The 19,632-nt window shown below is 41.0% G+C and overlaps 1 protein-coding gene across 3 annotated transcripts in view; it reads left to right on the forward strand.

The window, feature by feature from the left end:
- Window positions 1–13,681, forward strand: part of LRRK2 (leucine rich repeat kinase 2) — a 64,906-nt gene extending 51,225 nt beyond the window's left edge. For 2 of the 3 annotated variants that reach the window (XM_071733899.1, XM_071733900.1), the window contains 9 exons: window positions 988–1,088; window positions 1,673–1,867; window positions 2,665–2,858; window positions 3,158–3,230; window positions 4,054–4,238; window positions 5,024–5,176; window positions 5,912–6,120; window positions 8,887–8,961; window positions 10,437–13,681. In XM_071733899.1, the coding sequence (XP_071590000.1) occupies window positions 988–1,088; window positions 1,673–1,867; window positions 2,665–2,858; window positions 3,158–3,230; window positions 4,054–4,238; window positions 5,024–5,176; window positions 5,912–6,120; window positions 8,887–8,961; window positions 10,437–10,558 (1,307 nt within the window). In that variant the 3' untranslated portion in view covers window positions 10,559–13,681. Of the gene's footprint in view, window positions 1–987; window positions 1,089–1,672; window positions 1,868–2,664; window positions 2,859–3,157; window positions 3,231–4,053; window positions 4,239–5,023; window positions 5,177–5,911; window positions 6,121–8,886; window positions 8,962–10,436 lie in introns of those variants that run through there. The other variant, XM_071733901.1, reaches the window with a different exon arrangement.
- The last annotated feature ends 5,951 nt before the right edge of the window (window positions 13,682–19,632 follow it).

Here is a 19,632-nt window from a genome sequence, read left to right on the forward strand (position 1 = left end):
CATTTGGCCTAGGAAATGGCAGCAACTGTACCATTTAGTCTGGCATGGCTTCTCATTAGGAGGGACAGAGAGTTCATACATTGTCTGCTTCTTAAGGAGAACAGTCCAGTTCATAGCTCAGATAGTTTAAACCCTCTCCCTAAAGTGGCCATCCCAAGAACTGATGACTAAGTATTTCCTGAATGCAGTTGCCCTTTGGGCTGTTTTCTGTATTAAAAGCCCTATAAAATAATCAGAAATAGGAATTTCTGGAGATAATAGTGGCTGGCTTTGCTCACAAGTAAACAGTGCCTGTGATTTGCTGAACAGGGTATGTTCATTTACAGGTATTTATCATTAATGTTACCTCAGCCTAATGTAAGACTGTAATATTTGCTGTGGATTGTGATGAACTAAAAGGAAAGGCAATACAGGCACCATTATTCATGAGTGATTTGTTCCTAGATAGGTCAGCAGATACACATTCAAAGCACTGAGTGGACACTTAAACTTCCATACCTCATAAATATTTCTTGGAACTGTTTATCTAAATTGCTATAAATTTTATTGGAGGTTCATCTGTGTTCCATATACTCTATTCCATATACTTTGCCTGTATTCCATATCTCTTCCAAACACAGAAGAATAAATGTGAAGAAAAGTTTTCATCAGAACTGAAAAGACTGCAGACTGAAATGATGTTCCCTCGAATGGTCAACATTAATCAAAACAAAACTCACACATATCTGTGATTCAGTCCCCTGTATAGGGACATTAAGAAGAAGTTAAAGTAAAATCCATCTGGTTCAACTGCTTTTAATGAGCGTTTATTGCTCTAGCACTTATGGCAGATGAGCAATTCCAAGCTGTTCATGATGACATTTTATCTAAGAGTGTGATATTTCTTAGAGCAGCTCTGTAAAAAGTTAAATGAATTCTTAAACTAGGAAGAAAGTTATTCAGAACTCTCATTTCTGGATTAAAGAATTACCTAATTTTACATTTTAGATCCTGTCAAAGAATATGGATGTGCCCCTTGGCCTAAAGTTGAAAATTTAATTAAACAGTGTTTGAAGGAAAACCCTCAGGAACGACCAACGTCTTCCCAGGTATTACCTAGTGTATTTAGTCATATTTTGGAGAGAGATGATAGCCTGAAGTTTTTGCACTTTCTAAAAAGAATGGAACATTTAAGTTAGTAAAAGGCATAATTTTTTTCTGGTCATCTCTGAAACTGAAACAGACATGGAATATTGCCTGCTTCTAGCCTGCTGTTTTTCCCTGTGTTGCTTTATAGTGATTGTAAGGAAACAGGATTTGGATTACTTCGTGGTCTTTACTATTCAAAAGTGCTATGCAAAAAGACTGTTATATTGAAGGTATGTGGTTAGCCTACACCCTTTCATGCCTGTGACAGGAGGAGCAGCAGCCTGGATTTGAAGGCTATCATCTCTTATAATACATCACATTGCTCTTTGGAATGGGTGAAATTTTCAAGCATCCCTGAACCCCACTGACTTCCTGAAATTTTAACAGAAAAGTAAAAGTCAACACAAAGTTGCTCAGTGGACAAAATACTGAGATCACCTGCTGAGATGTCCATATTCAATAGAACATTCTTATCCAGTGCTTGTTATTTATCACTGTACAAGACATTGTTGTTTCCCTGTGCATACTGTGGCTTTCTTTGTAGGTTTATGAGATCTTGAATTCTGCAGAACTTATCTGTTTGATGAGGAATGTTTCAATACCCAGTACAGCCACAGCAGAGTGCATGGTAGCTGCCAATCAAAGCTGCAAGAAGGCAGGAGTCTGGATAGGCAATGGGAACACAGAAAAAGCACAGCTTTCATTTGTTAACCTGAATACAGATGGGCATACTTGTGAGGTACGTGGGAAGGCTGTAATTTATTCTCATTTTTTGGCACCCAGATGTATTTCAGAAGAATCAACTGCATTTTGGCAGCAGGATATTACTTCTAGAAAGCTAAGGTTTGAGAGGACTCAGAGTGCTCAGTAGTGTGTCATCACTGTATGTGTGCCATCTGGCCTCAACTTTCTCATAGTACTCTTTCTAGCTTACACCCTCCAGCTTTTCAATTTTATTTTTATACATCTCTGTTCTTTGCCATCAGGGAGAGGAAAAGGCTTTACCTGGGCTTGGTGTGCTGTGATGAACATGTATGCAGAACATACTCATCATCATCATCAAAGTTGTTTAGGTTTAATTTCCATCTACTATCTGTTGACCATGATGCAATTGAATCGGTAGAGTTGGTATAAAGTAAATGGCTTATTTTTCTAAAATTAAAATGAGAAGTACTGGACCAGTACTTTTATTGTTAGTGACAAATGAACATATATTGCAGTGTAGTTTCTGATGACTTTGAAACCCTCATTAGAATAGAGAGAGTATTTTTTTCAGCATTCAGCTTAGAGATTTTCCTGTGTTGTGTTTGAGGAGTCCTTCCCAATAGTTTAAAGATAGATGGTACCATTGAAGATGTATTATGCTAATAGGGAATTTGGTTTTTTTATGGGGAGGTTAGGCCTTGGGTCTGTCCAGGATCCATGATATTTTTAAATTATTTTTATTACCAGCTTTACTGGTAACTTTACCCTGTACTTACTTTACCCTTACTGAAACCATAACCATGTTGTGTTTCTTTTTTTTTTCTAACTCAGGATATTGCAGATAGTAAAATTTTAAGTTTGGCCTTAGTGACCCTTCCTACTGAGAAAGAAAACTGGATTGTAGCAGGAACCCAGTCTGGTTCTCTGTGGGCAATTAACACAGAAGATGAAACAAGAAGGCATCGTCTACAGAAAATGTCGGATTCCATCACTTGTTTATACTGTAATTCTCTTTCAAAGCAAAGGTATAAATTAATTTTAAGTATTTCGGGTTACATTTTGAAAATATGACCAAAAAAAAAGATGTTAGATGTTCAGAAAATTACGTCTGTACAAGTATGCAGTTCTGTTCAGACAGAACATTTAACCTATATTTTCACTTAATGTTGCATCCAGTGTGACTGGAGACTACTTTCCTCACCACAGATGATTCTGTTAGCTTTTCAGTGTTTAATGAAACTGCTGAAATACCCAAGGCTACTCATTTAAATTTTTCTTACCTGATTAAGGCATTACTAGAATTCATTATTTTATTTTATTTCAGCAAACAGAAGAATTTCTTCTTGGTAGGCACAGCTGATGGCAGACTGGCAGTTTTTGAAGACAGAGCAGTAAAGGTAGACTTGTTCTTTGCTGTGTGTTCTACAAAATACTATCATTATTTTGTAAAGCAGCTACCAATAGTAGCTTTGTTTCCTGCAGTATATTTTTTAATTGCTTCTCTAAAACTCAAAATAGTTTTTCTTCTACAGTCCTACTGGAGCTGCAAGTGTTTTACACTATCTGTTTTAATGATAGATTTAAGAGGGGGAAATGATTTCTCATTACAGGACTTTGAAAGGCCTGGCAAACTGACTAGAGGGTGATATTAATGGCTGTAAGAATATTCTGTTTAAATCTCCTTTATTTAATGCTGTTATAGTTCCTTTTTCTTTTCATTCACACTAAATTTTCATAGAATAGGTATCTTCAAAAAGGCAGTGTCATTTAGATTTTCTGTAGGTCATAGTTTTGCTCACAGAACAGATAAAGAAATGCTGGCAGCTCTTTGTACCAGCTGGTTCCTGAGGGTTAGGTCCTGACCATATGAACCTTATAGCAGTTATAGAATTGCAGTGCACTGCAGGACTAGAGCATGGTCCAGTGTGGGATTTCACCAAGGTGTGGATGTGACTTTTAATCCAACTCTTGAACTGTGCCAGGGGTTGCAGAAAGTGTCAGTCTCAGCTCTGTCCTGTTTCCACTCAGATAGCTGTTTCTGTGGGACACCTACAAGGAGACTACAGTGCCTTTCAGTCTCTGACATGCTAGAAGGATAGTATAATTGTCCAGAAACTTTACCTGTGTACATTTAATTCAGCAGACTGTGGTCTTGTTTTAACAGTTTCTGAATGTCTGTACACTCTTTTTTTCTAATGTAGAGTATATTTTTTCTTGCAGTGTAAGGGTGCTACACCTTTGAAGATACTAAGTATAGGAAATGTAAGCACACCACTCATGTGCTTAAACGAATCCTCAAATTTATCTGAAAAAAATATAATCTGGGGAGGCTGTGGAACAAAGATCATTGCCTTGACTAGTGATTTCTCTGTTCAAACACTCATTGAAACAAAGACAAGTCAACTGTAAGTTTTTAAATAAGCGATGTTATTTGGCTCTTTTAATGTTTTCATTAAACTTTTCTGGCAGTATTTTGATGTCTTGGTCTAGAGCTCATTCTTTGAGTTCTCTTGTTTCTTTTCGTTTACTCCCATAACACAGATGGAGTACTATGTGCATTATAATAAGGTCAACAAGTAGTGTTTTACATGTCCATTGCTGTTTTTAAACAGGGGACACACATTTTTACTATTTAAAGGATTTATGAAGTCAGTATTTCTTCAGAAAATGTATAAATGCAACTGATCCATTTTTCTCCCCTGGATGCATTCTCCAGGCCCTGGTTAATTCATTTAGAATAATACACACCTACTTAGCATAGTATTTGTCCTTTCATGTTTATCAGTATGACTGCTGCTTTTTAGGCTTAGTCATCTTTATGTTGAGTGACCCTTCTTTGTAGTCTTATGGGCCCTGTAAGATTTATCAAGTGTCTCCAAACATTGAAAGAGTGGCAGGAGAAAGGTGGAGTTTGCCCTGCTGTAACGTGAGCATATGTGATTTGAGTAAATAGATGGAAAAGGTTTATTAATAGGTTTTGGGCACTAATGCACCTCCAGGGATATCATCAGCATAACTCCATTATTATGAGAATTTATGTTAACCTGTAGGAAACCCTTTCCTAGCCCAGTTCTGCTTGAAGGCCAAGTGATTCTCTAAGAGTTAGAGGGAATAACATAACAGTCATAACAGTCAAGTTTTTCTGCTAGATATATTCTGTGTATCTAACTGGAGTTCTTCTTTCTTCTAGATTCTGTCATAATGCATACAGTGATGCAAATATTATTTCAATAGCAATAGACAAATCCATCTATTTGGCAAAGAAAAATAGCCATTTTGTGGAAATCTGGGACAGGAAGACAGAAAAACTTTCAGAATTAATTGATTGTGCACATTTTCTTAAGTAAGTATTCTATTTCAGGTTGCTGGCTCAATGCATAGAAAGCTGAATATTAGATTTTCTCTATCATAGTGCCTTAATCTGCTGAGTTAAGGGATTTGCCCTGTTCTTTGAGCACATGGGGAATTCTTTCCTCCCTTTTGGCTCAGAACTTGGTTATGGTTATATCCCATGAGAATCTCTAATTTTTAAGACCCTTATTATATTTCACAATTTGTTTTTGATGTCAAGAAGTTTCATTTAACTCTGTTCAAGAGTGAAGAAAGTCTTTTGCTGTCCTTCAGGTACTAATGCTTTTGCATCCTGTTATTTCCTGCATCTCCTGAGTGAGAATGTCTTCTCTCTCCAGTGCACAAATTCAGTAGAAGATCAGAGTAGTACTAACAGTGATGATAATTTTCATTTGCATTTAAACTGTGTCTCTCCCTTATTGTGCCACATGCATTTCATTCTAGTGGTGTGATTAGAAGCAGCTCTAGGTATGCTCCTCCCACTTTGCAGTGACATTATTCTCCTGCACTGATAGAGAACAGAGATGTATACCTGCCTCCTGTTTAAAGGCCTTTTAAAGCTGATGAGCCAGTCCAGTAGGTTTTTTTCCTTTTTTTTTCCAAGTTAGTCAGCTGACTAGCTTGACATTTTTGCAGCTTCTCTTCATGAATGATTGTAAGGGTTATTTTATCAGTTGTATAATAGCGTGCCAGTGGACATTAATACAAATTCTCTCTGTACTTGTAGGGACAAACTTGAAAAACTAAATAAGGAATCAAAACAGAAACTGGCTTATTCTGCAAGAGTGAAGACAATTTGCCTGCAGAAAAATACTGCCCTGTGGATAGGGACAGGAGGAGGACATATATTGTTGCTTGATTTATCAACACGTCGTCCTGTACGAGTTATAGACAACTTTTGTGATTCTGTTAGAGTCATGATAACAGCTCAGCTAGGTAAGTAAAACCATCAAATGACAAGTACTTTGAAATCAGTACCAAGCTTAAGATTACTGCCTGCTGTTTGGCATAGTGTTCCAGGAACAGATTAGCATGTTTTGTTCATTCATGCTATTCCAATGCTATCATCTTCAACCACTGTCAGACACTGGTGTTAGCTGAGTACCAGCAGCTCTCCTTCCTGCACCCACAGCAAACAGCAACTCTTCCCTGGCTTGCCACTGACCAGCACATGGACATGCCCCACCTCCACTGCACCCTTGTGCCATGCTTCAGCACAGCTCTCTGTCTTCTCTCCAATAGTCTTCATCTTGGCCTGTTTGCCTGTGTTCTTTCACCACCTTAAGACCTACACTTCTTGCTTCTTTGTCTTGGAGCTTGTTAGGTTTCAACACCTTTTCCTTAACTGCTTATTGCCTAGTTTTGCTCTCCCATCCTTAATCAGGAATGATTCTTCTAAGTGTGGGTCACAGGCAGATGACAGCAAGGCTGGGAAAGTGCTACAGGTTTGGACTCGGGGTGTAGGCTGGTACATCTGTGCTGTTCCTGTCAGCAGGACCAGTTGTTTCAAGCTGCTGTAAGCAGACAGTAGTTGCAGGTTTTCAGTGGTAATTGCAAGTTGCCAGAGGTCCAGAGTTGGGTGTGGGGCATATCCTGCCTGTTGTAACTTCCTTCACCTGCACACTTTGCAGCATCTCTCCCAAATGCATATCCATACCAGCTCCAGAGCTTGTTGTGCTGCAGTGGTGGGAATGCTCAAAATAGACATTGTTTCAAAAAGTACTCTGTGGCACAGCATGGGGATTCCCATTGCCTTCCACTGTGTTTTGAAAAAAACCTCTGGAGTGCCTTTGTCAGTGTGATTTAAAATGTGTTTCCTATAAAAAAAAATAGACTCTGAAGCTGCTGTTATGGACTCAGAAACACACTGTACTCCTGATAGTAAACTTCATAGTTGCAAGGTTTGGATGTTTTCTCATTACCATCATGAACCTAACCTGGGGACTGTTTTTTCCTTTCTGGCACCAGAAATATCTGTACAATTTGCTTGTGTTGCTGACAGTGTTTTATGAGTCAAAAAAAATTCATCTTCCTCTGGCATGCTTTTGCCTGAGACAGCAAATTTGTGGAGTCTGGTCATTCCTCAGCTGTTAAGAATGAGAGGTATAGAGCCCAGATTCACTGGCAGGGTGTTTTTAGCCCTTATGGGTCCTGGTAGCTACAGTATTAGTACTAGAAAGCAACATTTTATTTTTAGCATTTGGTAAGAAATAGTTACTATGAAAACAAAATCTCAGCCTCACTTATTACTCCCACGGTTAGGGAAAGTATGTTTTGTGGAATATCACAGTGTGGTTTTAAAAGCCTTCAGTCTCTTTTTCTTTTTTCTAGTGACTTCAACATTTTTAATCAAAATTTTATGTGAAGCAAGGTTAATACTTCAGGAGAAAGAATTTAGATGCATTTGCACAAACCTCAAGTATGACAAGATTTTATACATGCAGTTGATGTGTACTTTTTTCTTTTGATCATTTTCCCCAGTAATTATTTAAAAGGGTTGCTTTTTCCTAAATTCAAAGAGTTTGTTTTAACTGGGATTTTCACTTTATGTGAAAAAGGAACTGAGGCTACTGAGCAATTCTTTAATACTAATGCATTATTTGTGTGAAAAAAGGAGAATATACTGCAGGTTTCCAGAAGGAAAGAAAAATCTCTTTGCCTTGCAGACATCCTGGGGGAGCCACTAGAAACATTTGATGATTCATAAGGAATGTGTCATGAGGGATGCACTGCAGTGTGGCCAGACAAAAATTGCAAGACTTTGGCTTTCCCAGTAAGCCATACAGCAGTCTATTTATACTCCAGAAACTGACCCCTTCCTCATCTTTTCTCTGGGGGAGTGTGTAAGACTTTATGTCTGAAGTGGTGTGGGGAGGTGTGGGGCACAGTACTGCAGCTGGGGTGCCTGTTCCTCCCCTGCCCTGATCCATGACCCAGGAAGCTCATCCTGTATTTCTCTCCTGGCCTACAGCCAAGGGCTTGCTGCTGTCCTGATGCCAGTAGGACAGGGAACTGCTGTGGGAGCAGAACATGTAACAGCTTCCATCTATCTTACAAGACTTTTATAAGCGTGTCTGGCTGGGAATAAGCTAGAAGTTGATACTGAAACACTGGCATATTCAGCTTATCTCTCTGTGATCACACTCCTGTCTTTCTAGTCTTTTTGTTTGTTTGTTTTGCATAGCCCCTTTCCTATGATCCATCCCCTATTTCTATTTCCCTGCTAATTCTTTTTTCCTACCTATGTGCCATTGTTATTTTCAAACACTTCTAAATAGTTTATATCATATTTGGTTGTTTTGGCTTTTTCATAACCAAGTTTACTGCTGGTTCTTGCTGTTTCTGCTGTGCACTGGGATGACATTTGCAGCCTGTCCCTTCACCATGAGATCTGCTTCCTGTGGTTCTGCTACCCTTGCTTGTGGCATATAATAGGGTGCTTTGTTCTTAGGCTTGTTCAGCAGGCTGCCTGGCTGATCCAGTGCTTAAGCTTTTGAACCCTGATAATCCCCTACCTTAAATGGAGATGTGAACTATATTCTTTTCATGTCTGGCTTTTTCATGGTTATTGATTTTGAAGAAAGGGTCTAGTTGACTGTGCTTTCTGCCCTCACAGTGGCATGATGTCATCTACTCTTTCTGTCATTAAATTACAAAGTTCCAGTTAAAATTAAAATTTACCATTTTATTTCTTTGAATAAGGGAGTCTCAAGAATGCTGTTGTGGTCCTGGGATATTGCTATAAAAGTGACACCGAAGACAAAAAATATCATAAAGGTACCTGAACTATGTTTTATTGATTTCTATTATTAGTGGAGTAGACACTCTTTTGCTTGACTGCTCACTGAGGGTGGAGAGTTGATGACCTCAGTTTGAAATTATTTCACTGAAACATCATTATTAGTTATGGCTCTTGCATTATTAGTTATAGCTCTTGCATTTCCAGGCTCCATGCAAACTAACAGTAGCTTCCAAAAGAGGAAGCCACTATTTCAAGTATATAATTTGATGGAAAATTGTATTTGGAAAGTAAATGTCATTGTCTAATTCAATAATCAAATGGGTTTCCAGATTCTGCTAGGCCAGGAATCCTCAGTGTTTCCATGGATCATGTGGATGAAGAAACAGTGAACGTGCTTTTCAGATTTGCAGACAATTCTCAGCTAAGACAAAACCACAAGCACACTAAAGGACAGAATTAGAATTCAAAACGACCTTGAGAAACAGAACAAATGGTCTGGAAGGAAATAGGATACAATTCAGTAAGGACAAATGCAAAACCTCCTACTTAATTAGGAATGATGCATTATACCAACATGAGGACATGGTTGGCAGCAGTGCTGCAGAAAAGGGATTATAATTGGTCACAGGCTGAAATGAGTCATCCATGTCACAGTGCTGCAGAAGAGGCAAACACTATCCTCACACCCAACAAAAAATGGTGTCTGTAGGACATAAAATAATCCTTACACTCTGCTGAGTGCTGATCTGGCCTCTGCTGGATGAGTACATCCACCTGGGGCACTGCTGAATTATTGGGACTATTGGGAATAGTCCAGAGGAGAAAAATGTAACCTCGGAGGAAATGCTGCAGGAATTTAAGTTAATTAATGTAAAAAAGCTTAGAGACAACATGATAGTAGGATTCAGATATATGAAAAAGGGGAAGGGAATAAAGACTTCCACATATTCCCTGTGGGTAGGATAAGGACTGGCCAGTTTCTGTTACAGGAAGAGAGACATAGGTCAGATATCAGGAAAAGTTTCCTGACAATTAGGAGAGCAAAGCACTGGAATAGGAAGATTTTAAAAATCTCAATCTTTGTTTTTTCCTAAGAACAGTTACAGTTGATTCTCTGATCAATGCCCTACTTCAGCTTTAAGATATCCCAGCTTAGTTGACTCCTCAAAATGTGGCAGTAACAGTATAAAATTCTGGATGGCAAGTGTAGATGAGCATACTGTTTGAAGTCAAAAAAGAATCAAACTGACAACAATGGTTTTATGTTCTGATTCCCTGATTATTACAATAAGGACACCTATTTCCTTTTTAGCCTTTTATTGTATTTAAGAGTTCCATTAATTATACAGAGAGAAATCAGAGACTTTCAGAAACCTTTAGGTTTTAGTTTGTGAGCACCATGCTTCACTGAGGCAATTTATGAAGATTCCAGAGAAGCACATAAGCAAATCCAATTATAATTATGCAATAATTCTTCTCTGTTTGTTTTCCTTTTTTTTTTTTTTTCCAGAATTACAATCCTGTGTATCAGTGTGGGACATTAACCTGCCCCATGAAGTGAAAAACCTGAAGAAACATATAGAAATGAGACAGGAATTAGCAGAAAAAATGAAGAGCTTTTCTTTGGACTAAAAGTTACCCTGCAAGTGCCATTCTCTTTTCTAGTCCTCCATTCTAGCTTAGTGTGCAACATTTGCAACTTCTTGTTATTTTCTGAAAACCAAGAAGAAAATTGCCAAGAGAGTGGCTGTTGGTATCCAGAGAGTGCCAGCAAAAAAGAAGGATAATCTATTTGTAATATTTGAAGACACATAAAACTATTAAGTATTTCTGAATCTAGAGTGTTATCATGCATCTGATTCCTTGTAAAATTCTGCTCTCAGCTCAACTTCAGTATAACGTAGTTCATCTGGTTTTGATCCCAGTTGGACTGGGAATAAGCCAGACTATAAATGACTCCCATTTACTTCACTATTGCTACTAAGCTGATGCTGTAATAAGAAGCAAAATTTAATTCTCTGTGTGTTTATTGCAGTTCACATGTATGAGTTTGCTCTGATGATTCGTGGTTTAGTATTGTCAGAGCTCATGACCCTAAGCATATGAAAAGAACCATTATATTTTATATAATAGCAGTGTTTAAAGGAACATATAATGACTACATGGTTCCATGAGAACAACAGGAAGAATAATCTTTATTTCTTCCATGAATAATTTTTTCACTATGATCAGAAAAAAAAATTGTGCTACAATAATAAAATAGCTCAGAATTCAGAATTTAAATGCACTGACAGGCTTCTGCAAGTTGGTATCCTCTTGCAGTACTGCAGTCTGCCTTGTTCTAGGAACTGTAGTCACATTGTTGTGAACATTATCCTTCACATGTATCTGTTGTACAGCTCACTAGGAAAAGCCAAGAGACAGCACAGGGTGAAAGCTCTGATATGATCACTCATTTACCAGCAGTCCTGGCTAACCAGGGAGGTTCCAGTTGACTGGAGGTTGGTAAATGTGACCTCCATCTAAAAGAAGAGACAGAGAAGGATCTGGGGAACTACAGAGCTATCAGCCTGACCTTGGAGCCAGGGAAGGTTATGGAGCAGATCATCTTGAGTGCCATCATGTGGCACATGCAGGACAGCCATGTGATCTGGCCCAGTCAGAGTGGGTTCATGGAAGGCAGGTTCTTCTTGACAAACTTGATCTCCTTCTATGACAAGATGACCCACTTAGTGGATGAGAAAAAGACTGTGGATGTTGTCTATACAGACTTCAGTAAAGCCTTTGACAGCTTCACAGAGCATTCTCCTGGAGAAACTGGCTGCTCATGGCCTCAATGGGCACACTCTTCACTGTGAAAAAAAAAAAAAAAACTGGCTGGCTGGCTGGGTCCAAAGATTTGTGGTGAGCAGACTTAATGCAGTTGGCAGCTGGTCACCAGTGGTGTTCCCCAGTGCTCACTGCAGGGGCCAGTTCTGTTTAATATCTTTATTGATCATACGGGTGAGGGAATCGAGTGCACTCTTAGTAAGTTTGCAGGTGACACCAAAGTAGGCAGGAGGGATCTACTTGAGAGCAGGAAGGCTCTAAAAAGGGACCTGGACAGGCTGGAATGATGGGCCAAGGCCAATTGTATAAAGTTCAGCAAGGCCAAGTGTTGGGTCCTGCATGTGGGTCACAACAACCCCAGGCAGTGCTACAGGCTTGGGGAGGAGTGGCTGGAAAGCTGCACATGGAAAAGGACCTGGGGGTTGTGGTTGACAGCTGAATGTGAGGCAGAAGTGTGCCCAGGTGGCCCAGAAGGGCAACAGCATCACAGCTGTTATCAGAAATAGTGTGGCCATTAGGACTGGGATCATCCCCCTGTCCTGGGCACTGGTGAGGCCACACCTCAAATCCTTGTTCAGTTTCAAGCTCTCTACTACAAAGAGGACGTGGAGGTGCTGAAATGTGTTTGAAGAAGGGCAGCAAAGCTGGGGAAGGGTCTAGAGCATAAGTCTTATGAGGAGCATCTGAGGCAACTGGGGTTGTTTAGTCTGGAGGAAAGGAGGCTGAGCACAGACCTTATCCCTCCCTACACCTACTCGAAAAGAGGTTGTAGTGAGGTTGACTTCTTCTACCAAGTAACAAGCAACAGAACAAGAGAAAAAGACCTCAAGTTGTAGTTGTACCAGGACAGGTTTAAATTGGATATTAGGAAAAATTTCTTTACTTAAAAGGTTATCAGGCAGAGGAACAAGCTGCCCAGGGAAGTGGCTCCATCCCTGGAGGTATTTAAAGGCTGTGTAAATGTGGCTCTTTCAGACATGATTTAGTGGTGGACTTGGCAGTTCTGGGTTTATGGTTGGAATCAATGATCTTCAAGGTGTTTTCCAGCCTAAAAGATTCTGTGATCTCAATGCTGCTACAACGTGTACAACAAAGAAAGAAGCATGCTACTGTAGCCAGAGCACTAGATCTTACTCCAACCTACTGGTTTGCTTAGCTCAATCCAAAAAAAAAAAAAAAAAAAAAAAAAAAAAGGGGGGGAGAACTTTCCCTTTGATACTTAAAAAAATGCAATTTCCACTTATTCTTGTTTTAATTTAAATCAATATTTTGAAGGTAAGTAGGAGACCCTTGAGGTGTGCAAGAATTGGCTACTACTAGAATTTGTTGCCATACATCTTCAGTCAAGAGATGCCTTTTGCTGCTCTCTGTCCAAGCTGCTGCTTACAGCCCACACTGACTTCCTTTAAGTTTGTGCCTTACTTCTGTCCATCAGAAGGCAAAATGTAATTTTCTTTTTTTTTAATACCAAAAGAAGCTATAGGGTTCTCCTGAAATCTCAAGGAGTAGAGTATCCAGAGCCATTCCTGAGTTTATTCCTATGGAGCTGAACAAGGTTGAGCAACCAAAATAGTTCTCAATTCCATTTTTACAGGGTTGAAGAAGTCATATACTAGGACAACATCATTTATTGTGTCCAACTCTATTGTTGTTGTACTTTCTGCCATCTGCCATCTGTACTTTCTGCCATCTGAGTGCATACTCAGGATTCCTTGCAGGTATTCACCCCAGTTTTTATGTGTGCTTGTATTTTGCATACTGAGAATAATTCACTATTTATATGGGATTTTATAACTCAGAAAATATATATTATCTTATAATGCTTTTAAAAAACAGAACATATATTGTGATTATGTTTATTTATGTCATTTTGAGCCGTAAACCTTAAACTTTTTTTTATTAAAACTGTGCTTTGTTAAGTCCATAGTCTGCTTTCTCATTACTGTGTGCCATTTTTATGGAGTTTAATCCCATACATCAGGATGATTCAAGATCCCAGTTCTGTGGGTTGTGTTCACACAGCTGCATTCCCACTTACTCTCTGCATCATGGTGCACATTTTGAGCCCTTTTCCTTTCCCAGTTGGTTTTCTGCTCAGTGCTGCTTGCAGCATTTCCCAGAGACAGGAGGTGACCTGCAGGTAGCATTGGCCCTGCAGGTGTTAAGTCAGAGATCTCTTCAGACCTTACACAGATCTCTTCAGAGATTCCATAGAAACGAATCCTCTGCAGACTGAGTCTGGCCTTCGTGGTGGGTTTTACAGGGAGAGCAAAGAATGAGAGCAACCACAGCTAACAAAAGACAGGAGGTGACTACAAAACTCACCAATTGGCCACTGCTACATTATCAGTGAGAGGGTAAAATTCTCTAAGAGTGGTATCCCACTGTGACTATTTAGCCACACAGCAGCCAGTCACATGAAGCACAGTGGTCCAGCTGCAGCCTTCCCAAATACTTTTTAGTACCAGTCAGTGCCTCTTGTTATACTGTGCTGTCTGATGCAGCATCTCTGGCCCTCCTGAGCTCCTGCTGCACAGCTGAACAAGCGTGGCATTTCTTGGGAGACAATAGTGACAGTGCCCATCCCACCAAATCAAGTGGGCAGCCCCCAGCAGCTCATTCTTTTCCTGAGTGTGGCAAAACTGTGAAAAGAGGTGGCTGCAGAGCTGTTTGCCTGGAAGGTTGTAAGTGTGCAGTTCCAATTGAGGAGCTCTCAGGGACTGGTACCTCCTTCCCAGCTGGGCCATGTCACCAAGGGGAAGGACAAAGCTTGCCTGTGACAGCCATTTAAACCTGAGGGATGTTTCCAAGGAAACATTTTCTCAGAACCCCAGCTGAGAGACTACAAGGAAAGAGGAAAAAGCCCTGATTTTGTGTTCTCTCTGGTTTTAGTGGAGCTGTTTGGAAACCAGTAGGATGAGATCAAATCAGAGTATAAACTTTACCTGTATACTTAGGATAACAGCCAGCTCTTGAAAACACACAGGTGAACCCTACTTCAAAAAAGAGCTTGTTTGCTTATGGGAAACAAGCACTGGGGCTTGGCTGTGATTCAGCACCTGAGTTGGAACATGTAATTAACCCCATTTCCTCAGAACTGGGCAGCTAAAGGATACAGGGCTTTAGGCCTACAGGCAAGGAGACAAAACTGTGTAGAGTGAGCTGAATGCTTGACAAGGTATTTTTCTTAAAGTGTCTTTCCCCTCCTGTGCTATGACCCTCCTGAGGGTCATTTTTTTATTGGTTGCTGGCACTGACATACAGCTGGTTTATCTATACAATGGATTTTAACCTTATTTCTTTTACAGAGTTCCTGATTAATTCCACTGTAAACAAGATACAGAGCCTGATTTTCTGTACTTTATTATATCCCAGAATTCCCCTTACTCTGAAATCTCATTTCCTCTTGCATTCCTTATTATTACCCTACAACTTCTTTATGTACCACTTCAAGGCAAACCCGGCTGTAATGGAGGCCTCCTGGGTGTGAGTTGATCCACCAGCATGACATTTGTCACTACTGCCACTTAATAACCATCTCCATTTACCTGGATATAATATACTCAGGTAATTCATTTCATGATGGATTATTCAGATACCAGGGACATGACAAAGCAAGGGAAAAGAATGAAGCTCAGCAAAAGAAGAAAAGACAAAGACATTCATGTTTTACTATCAGTCTTTCAAGTAGAAAAGCGTGTGAACAATTCCTCTTCTCACTTATTTTCTGGCCTTTCAGTAATGCATTAAAAGATCTGAAAATAGCTTCCATGACCTGTCTTCAGGCAACCTAATTTTCAGCTGAGAACTGGCACTTCTTATGGGTTTTCTGTCTAGATTAGTTCTTCAGCCATATTATCATCTCATCCCAGGACAGTATTCACCTGCACATTCTCTTATGTAAAACCTTCTTCAAAGCTTTTGGAAAAGAATAAATAAGAATTACACGTACTGGCTGGCCAGTGTACCATTTTATTAACTTTTCCAAATCTTTTTTTGTTTTTTATTAGGTAGGCATGTGTCTTTATAACAATTGTATTAATTTACAAAGAGTGGTATAATCACATGAGATCTCAGAATCATACTTAGTGCATATCTGTATTTTGAGACCCAGTATTTTAAGAGGAAAAGAACCAAGATGTATTATTGTTTAGTTAAAAAAGGGAAACAAAGTTGAGCAAGAATTTAGAAATAACTGCAAGTGAACTTTCCAGCATTCACCTTCAAGAACATTCTTCTCTGTATTTGTGAGCTGTGCAGGTACTGTGTGCAGACAGCAGTGCCTGTAGCTGTAGATACCTGAGTAAGATTCCTCAGTACTTGCACAAGGTCCTGTTCAATTCAGTAACTTTAAAAAATGATCAAACTGTGAAAAACATTTTTTTCCCCTCCAGTGACTTCATGCTGATTGGTACCAGCTATTTACATGGTTTACTTGCACTGAGCAGTAAACTGGACTTATTGTTGGAAATTTAAAATTATGATATACCCATAGTTCAAGAAAAAAACACAAACCTATTTTTTTAAAAAGTAGCCTAATACAATTCTTCTAAAATCAAAGTGAAAGTAAAAGCAAGTTAAGGACTTTTCCTTGTGCTACTTTACTTTTCTTGCAGCCTGGAGGTGGCAAACAAATACTGTCAAGGTTTGTTAAGCCCTGCCATCAGTCTCTACAAAGGCTGTGACTAATTAGTGACAAGATATTTAAAAACCAATGTTTTATCTCTAGCATAGGTAATTATTTGCATCACTTCCACCAAAGCCCAGTAGTGCCAGTGACCTGAAAATGTAGGTAGAAAAAGGGAAAAAAAAACCTTCTATGGTGATCCCGGTGTTTGTTCTTTCTGTACCATTTCTCTGTGCCTTTTGCTGTGTTTTTAACTGTAGTTTATTGATGCTCAGTTCTGCTTTTTCTTGCCTTCACATCTCAGCCACTGCCTTGAAATCATCTGTTCTCTGAGAGGCAGCAAGAGCCATCTGCCCCTACAACCTCCCAGGACTCCTGGGCTCTGCCACTGGGACTCTAAAACATTTTTCTAGGGCTGAGGACTCAGCAATGTCAGGTTCACATCACTACATTGCAATAAACATTTTTTTTTAAACTGACCAAGTCCACAGAAGCCTAAAGAAGGGAAAAAAGCTGTTCATTTTTTTTCACTAAAGTCTGTGCAGGGCTGAGAGACACCAAGCCCAGCTGCCCACCTTGGTGCAGTAATGATGACTGACAAGGCACAGGGAGGGTTACCCAAACCAGCTGCTTCTGGCAGCATCTGTGTCCCTGGGGCATTGGAGGAGGAGGAGGTGCATCCTGCTCTGAAATGAGCACATCCTGCCCATGGCTGCCTGGTGCTTGTCCCTAACACCTCTCATTGGGGCTGGGAAGCAACAGGGCTGTGTAAACTGGTCAGGAAGATGCTACTGAACCCTGCTGGGTCTGGGCGAGACCTGCAAACATACAGGGAAGCCAGTTTTTTTGTACTAGAAGTTTTCTTACCCTATCAAAAGTATTTCCTGATAACCACCCACATACAACTCACCTGAATCTTGCCACTTAGAAGCTGCTGTGAAATACAGTACTCTGCTGAGCTGTGGTCCACAGGTGGGCAAAGCAAAAAGAGTTGGTCTGATGCCCTGTGGCTTGAGAAAGTGCTGACCCCAGCGTGCTCCATTTGCACCCGAGGTTCATCTTTCAGGGCTAAGGGAGGGCACCTCTGATGCTCTGACAAGCCACCAGGGCTCAGACATGCTCCCCAGTCCTCTCGGGAGGGAATCATGCATGCAATGGGGCTGACCCCTTCTCCACCCTGGCCAGGCTCTCTGGGTGCTGGTTTTGGAGAACTAAAAGCCCATCTGCTCCTCTCACAGTGATTCCAGCCACATGAAGATCTTCCTCTTCTCCACCTCATTACTCTGACACCGTCAGTTTTAGGCAAAACTCAAAGGATGCCATGTGCACACAGGCAAAGGTTTCATGAGTTTCCTTTTACTCCGAAGAAGTTCAACATCTGAAAAGCGAGTTTCTAAACTTCAATGAAAAGTCCCCTGCTAAAGCCCAGGCTCCCGGCAGGAGCAGAGCAACAGCAGCCCCTGATGGGCAGAGAGCCGGAGGCGGGGACTGCCCGGCCCTGCGTGGCAGCCGGGCTCGGTTTCAATGCCAGGGTTGTTCATACTCACTTTTAATAAGTAACGACCAGCCAGGCAATTTAAGCTTCAGTAAACAGTAATTCGCAAATACTGTCTATACGTCAAAACTCACCTCCCACCGTTTGTGGGTTTTTTTTTTTCCCTCTTCCAAAATAATAGCATGTGCTGAACACTCTGCCATTGGAAAAATGACAGGGCACAACATACTCCCTCCTTGTTATTTGTAATTACAGAAAGGCTTGCAAAGGAACTTAAAACATCCAGCTCCCTGCTTTACAGCCATTAGATCTAAACCCTGGAAGGGACAGAAACAGCTGAGCTCTGCAGGGTCTCAGAAGTGCAGCCAGCTCTGGTCTAGCAGCAGCAAGCTGGTGCAGTTTGTACTGCTGGGAAAAAAAAAAAATCAATATTCCTGGTCTGCATTTCCAATAAAACCAGCACCAGAGAAATACAGGCTGCATACATGCATCCCCACTCCTGCAAGCTCCAAGCTCCAGGCCTGGCAGCAGTGTGGGATGTGTCACTCCATGGAGCAACTTGCACTGCTAGGAGCAGGAGGCAGAGACACACACAGGTGGGTGCAGGGGACAGTCCTGGTGGCCTTGGCCCCAAAGAGGAGCAGGGATGGTTCTTCTTCAGGGCTTGCCCAAATCCAGGCCTAGACATGAGGGCCCACAGACAGGGAACTATTTTCAGTTCCAGTCCACCTCACCAAGTAATTTTTCTCCAGTTAAAGACTTTATCCTGGATGAACTTTGTTTTTTAGTTTAAAAGCCCTTTGACCATATCAGCTTTGACCAGCACTGCTCCCCTCCACACAGACCTCTCTAAGACATGAGGAGAGAAAAGAGCAAAATTGCTGTCAGTACTCAGTTCATTGCCTCTGAAAGAAGTATCAGCATCCTGGTTATCACCCGAGGACCCATCACTCTCTGCCCTGGAGAAGCCACAGGACAGATATTTGGAGCTCCCTGGCTCCAGCAGCAGCTCTTGCAGACCCATGTGCTGTGGGACAGCCCAGCCCCACAGCCACCCCTCAGCTCACTGCCCACGGTGCAGGCAGTCCATGGCTCCAACCCAGCACCCCAGACTACCTGGGGAACTGCTTTTGGGCTTGGTATGGGCAGGGGATCACTGGACCCTTGCTCAGAAGAGCACACTGTGACACCTCCTCTCTGTGACAGTGCAGGCAGAGACACACAGAGACAGACACAGCAGCCTGGAGGGGCTCTGCTCACCCTGAGCCTCCTCAGGGTCACTCGTCTCTTGCCCCCAGCACCCTCCTGAACTCATCACAGTCTGTCCTTCTGCTTTTCACACCTCAAGCTGGTGGTCTTGAGACTCTGAACTTTCGGTTTCTACACCAAAAAAACCCCAAGCCAACAAAAACCCCAAACCAAAACCAGAGATCAAACAAGCCACAATGAGATTTTGCTTGAATTCTGGTAGGTCAGTCCAAGGAGAGGCTCATGTTCACAGAGCAAGCCCCCAGCTCTGCCCCACAGGGAACACACTGCTCCACCCAGATGTAAAGCTTTCTGCTTCAACAAATGTATGGGCCAGCTCTCTGAAAATTCTTCTGGAAGTCAGGAAAAGGTAACACTGCCTTGCTCCTGAGCCAGCAGCAACCAGAAATGCTTTGGAAAGGACACTAAGCCATGGCAGAAGGGAAAGATGAAACATCTCCTTTTGTTTTAACTAACCCAGCTGGAATGTGACCCAGTGCTGGAGCA

Source organism: Heliangelus exortis, chromosome 1 (assembly GCF_036169615.1).
Source record: "Heliangelus exortis chromosome 1, bHelExo1.hap1, whole genome shotgun sequence".
Classification (NCBI taxonomy): Eukaryota; Metazoa; Chordata; class Aves; order Apodiformes; family Trochilidae; genus Heliangelus; species Heliangelus exortis.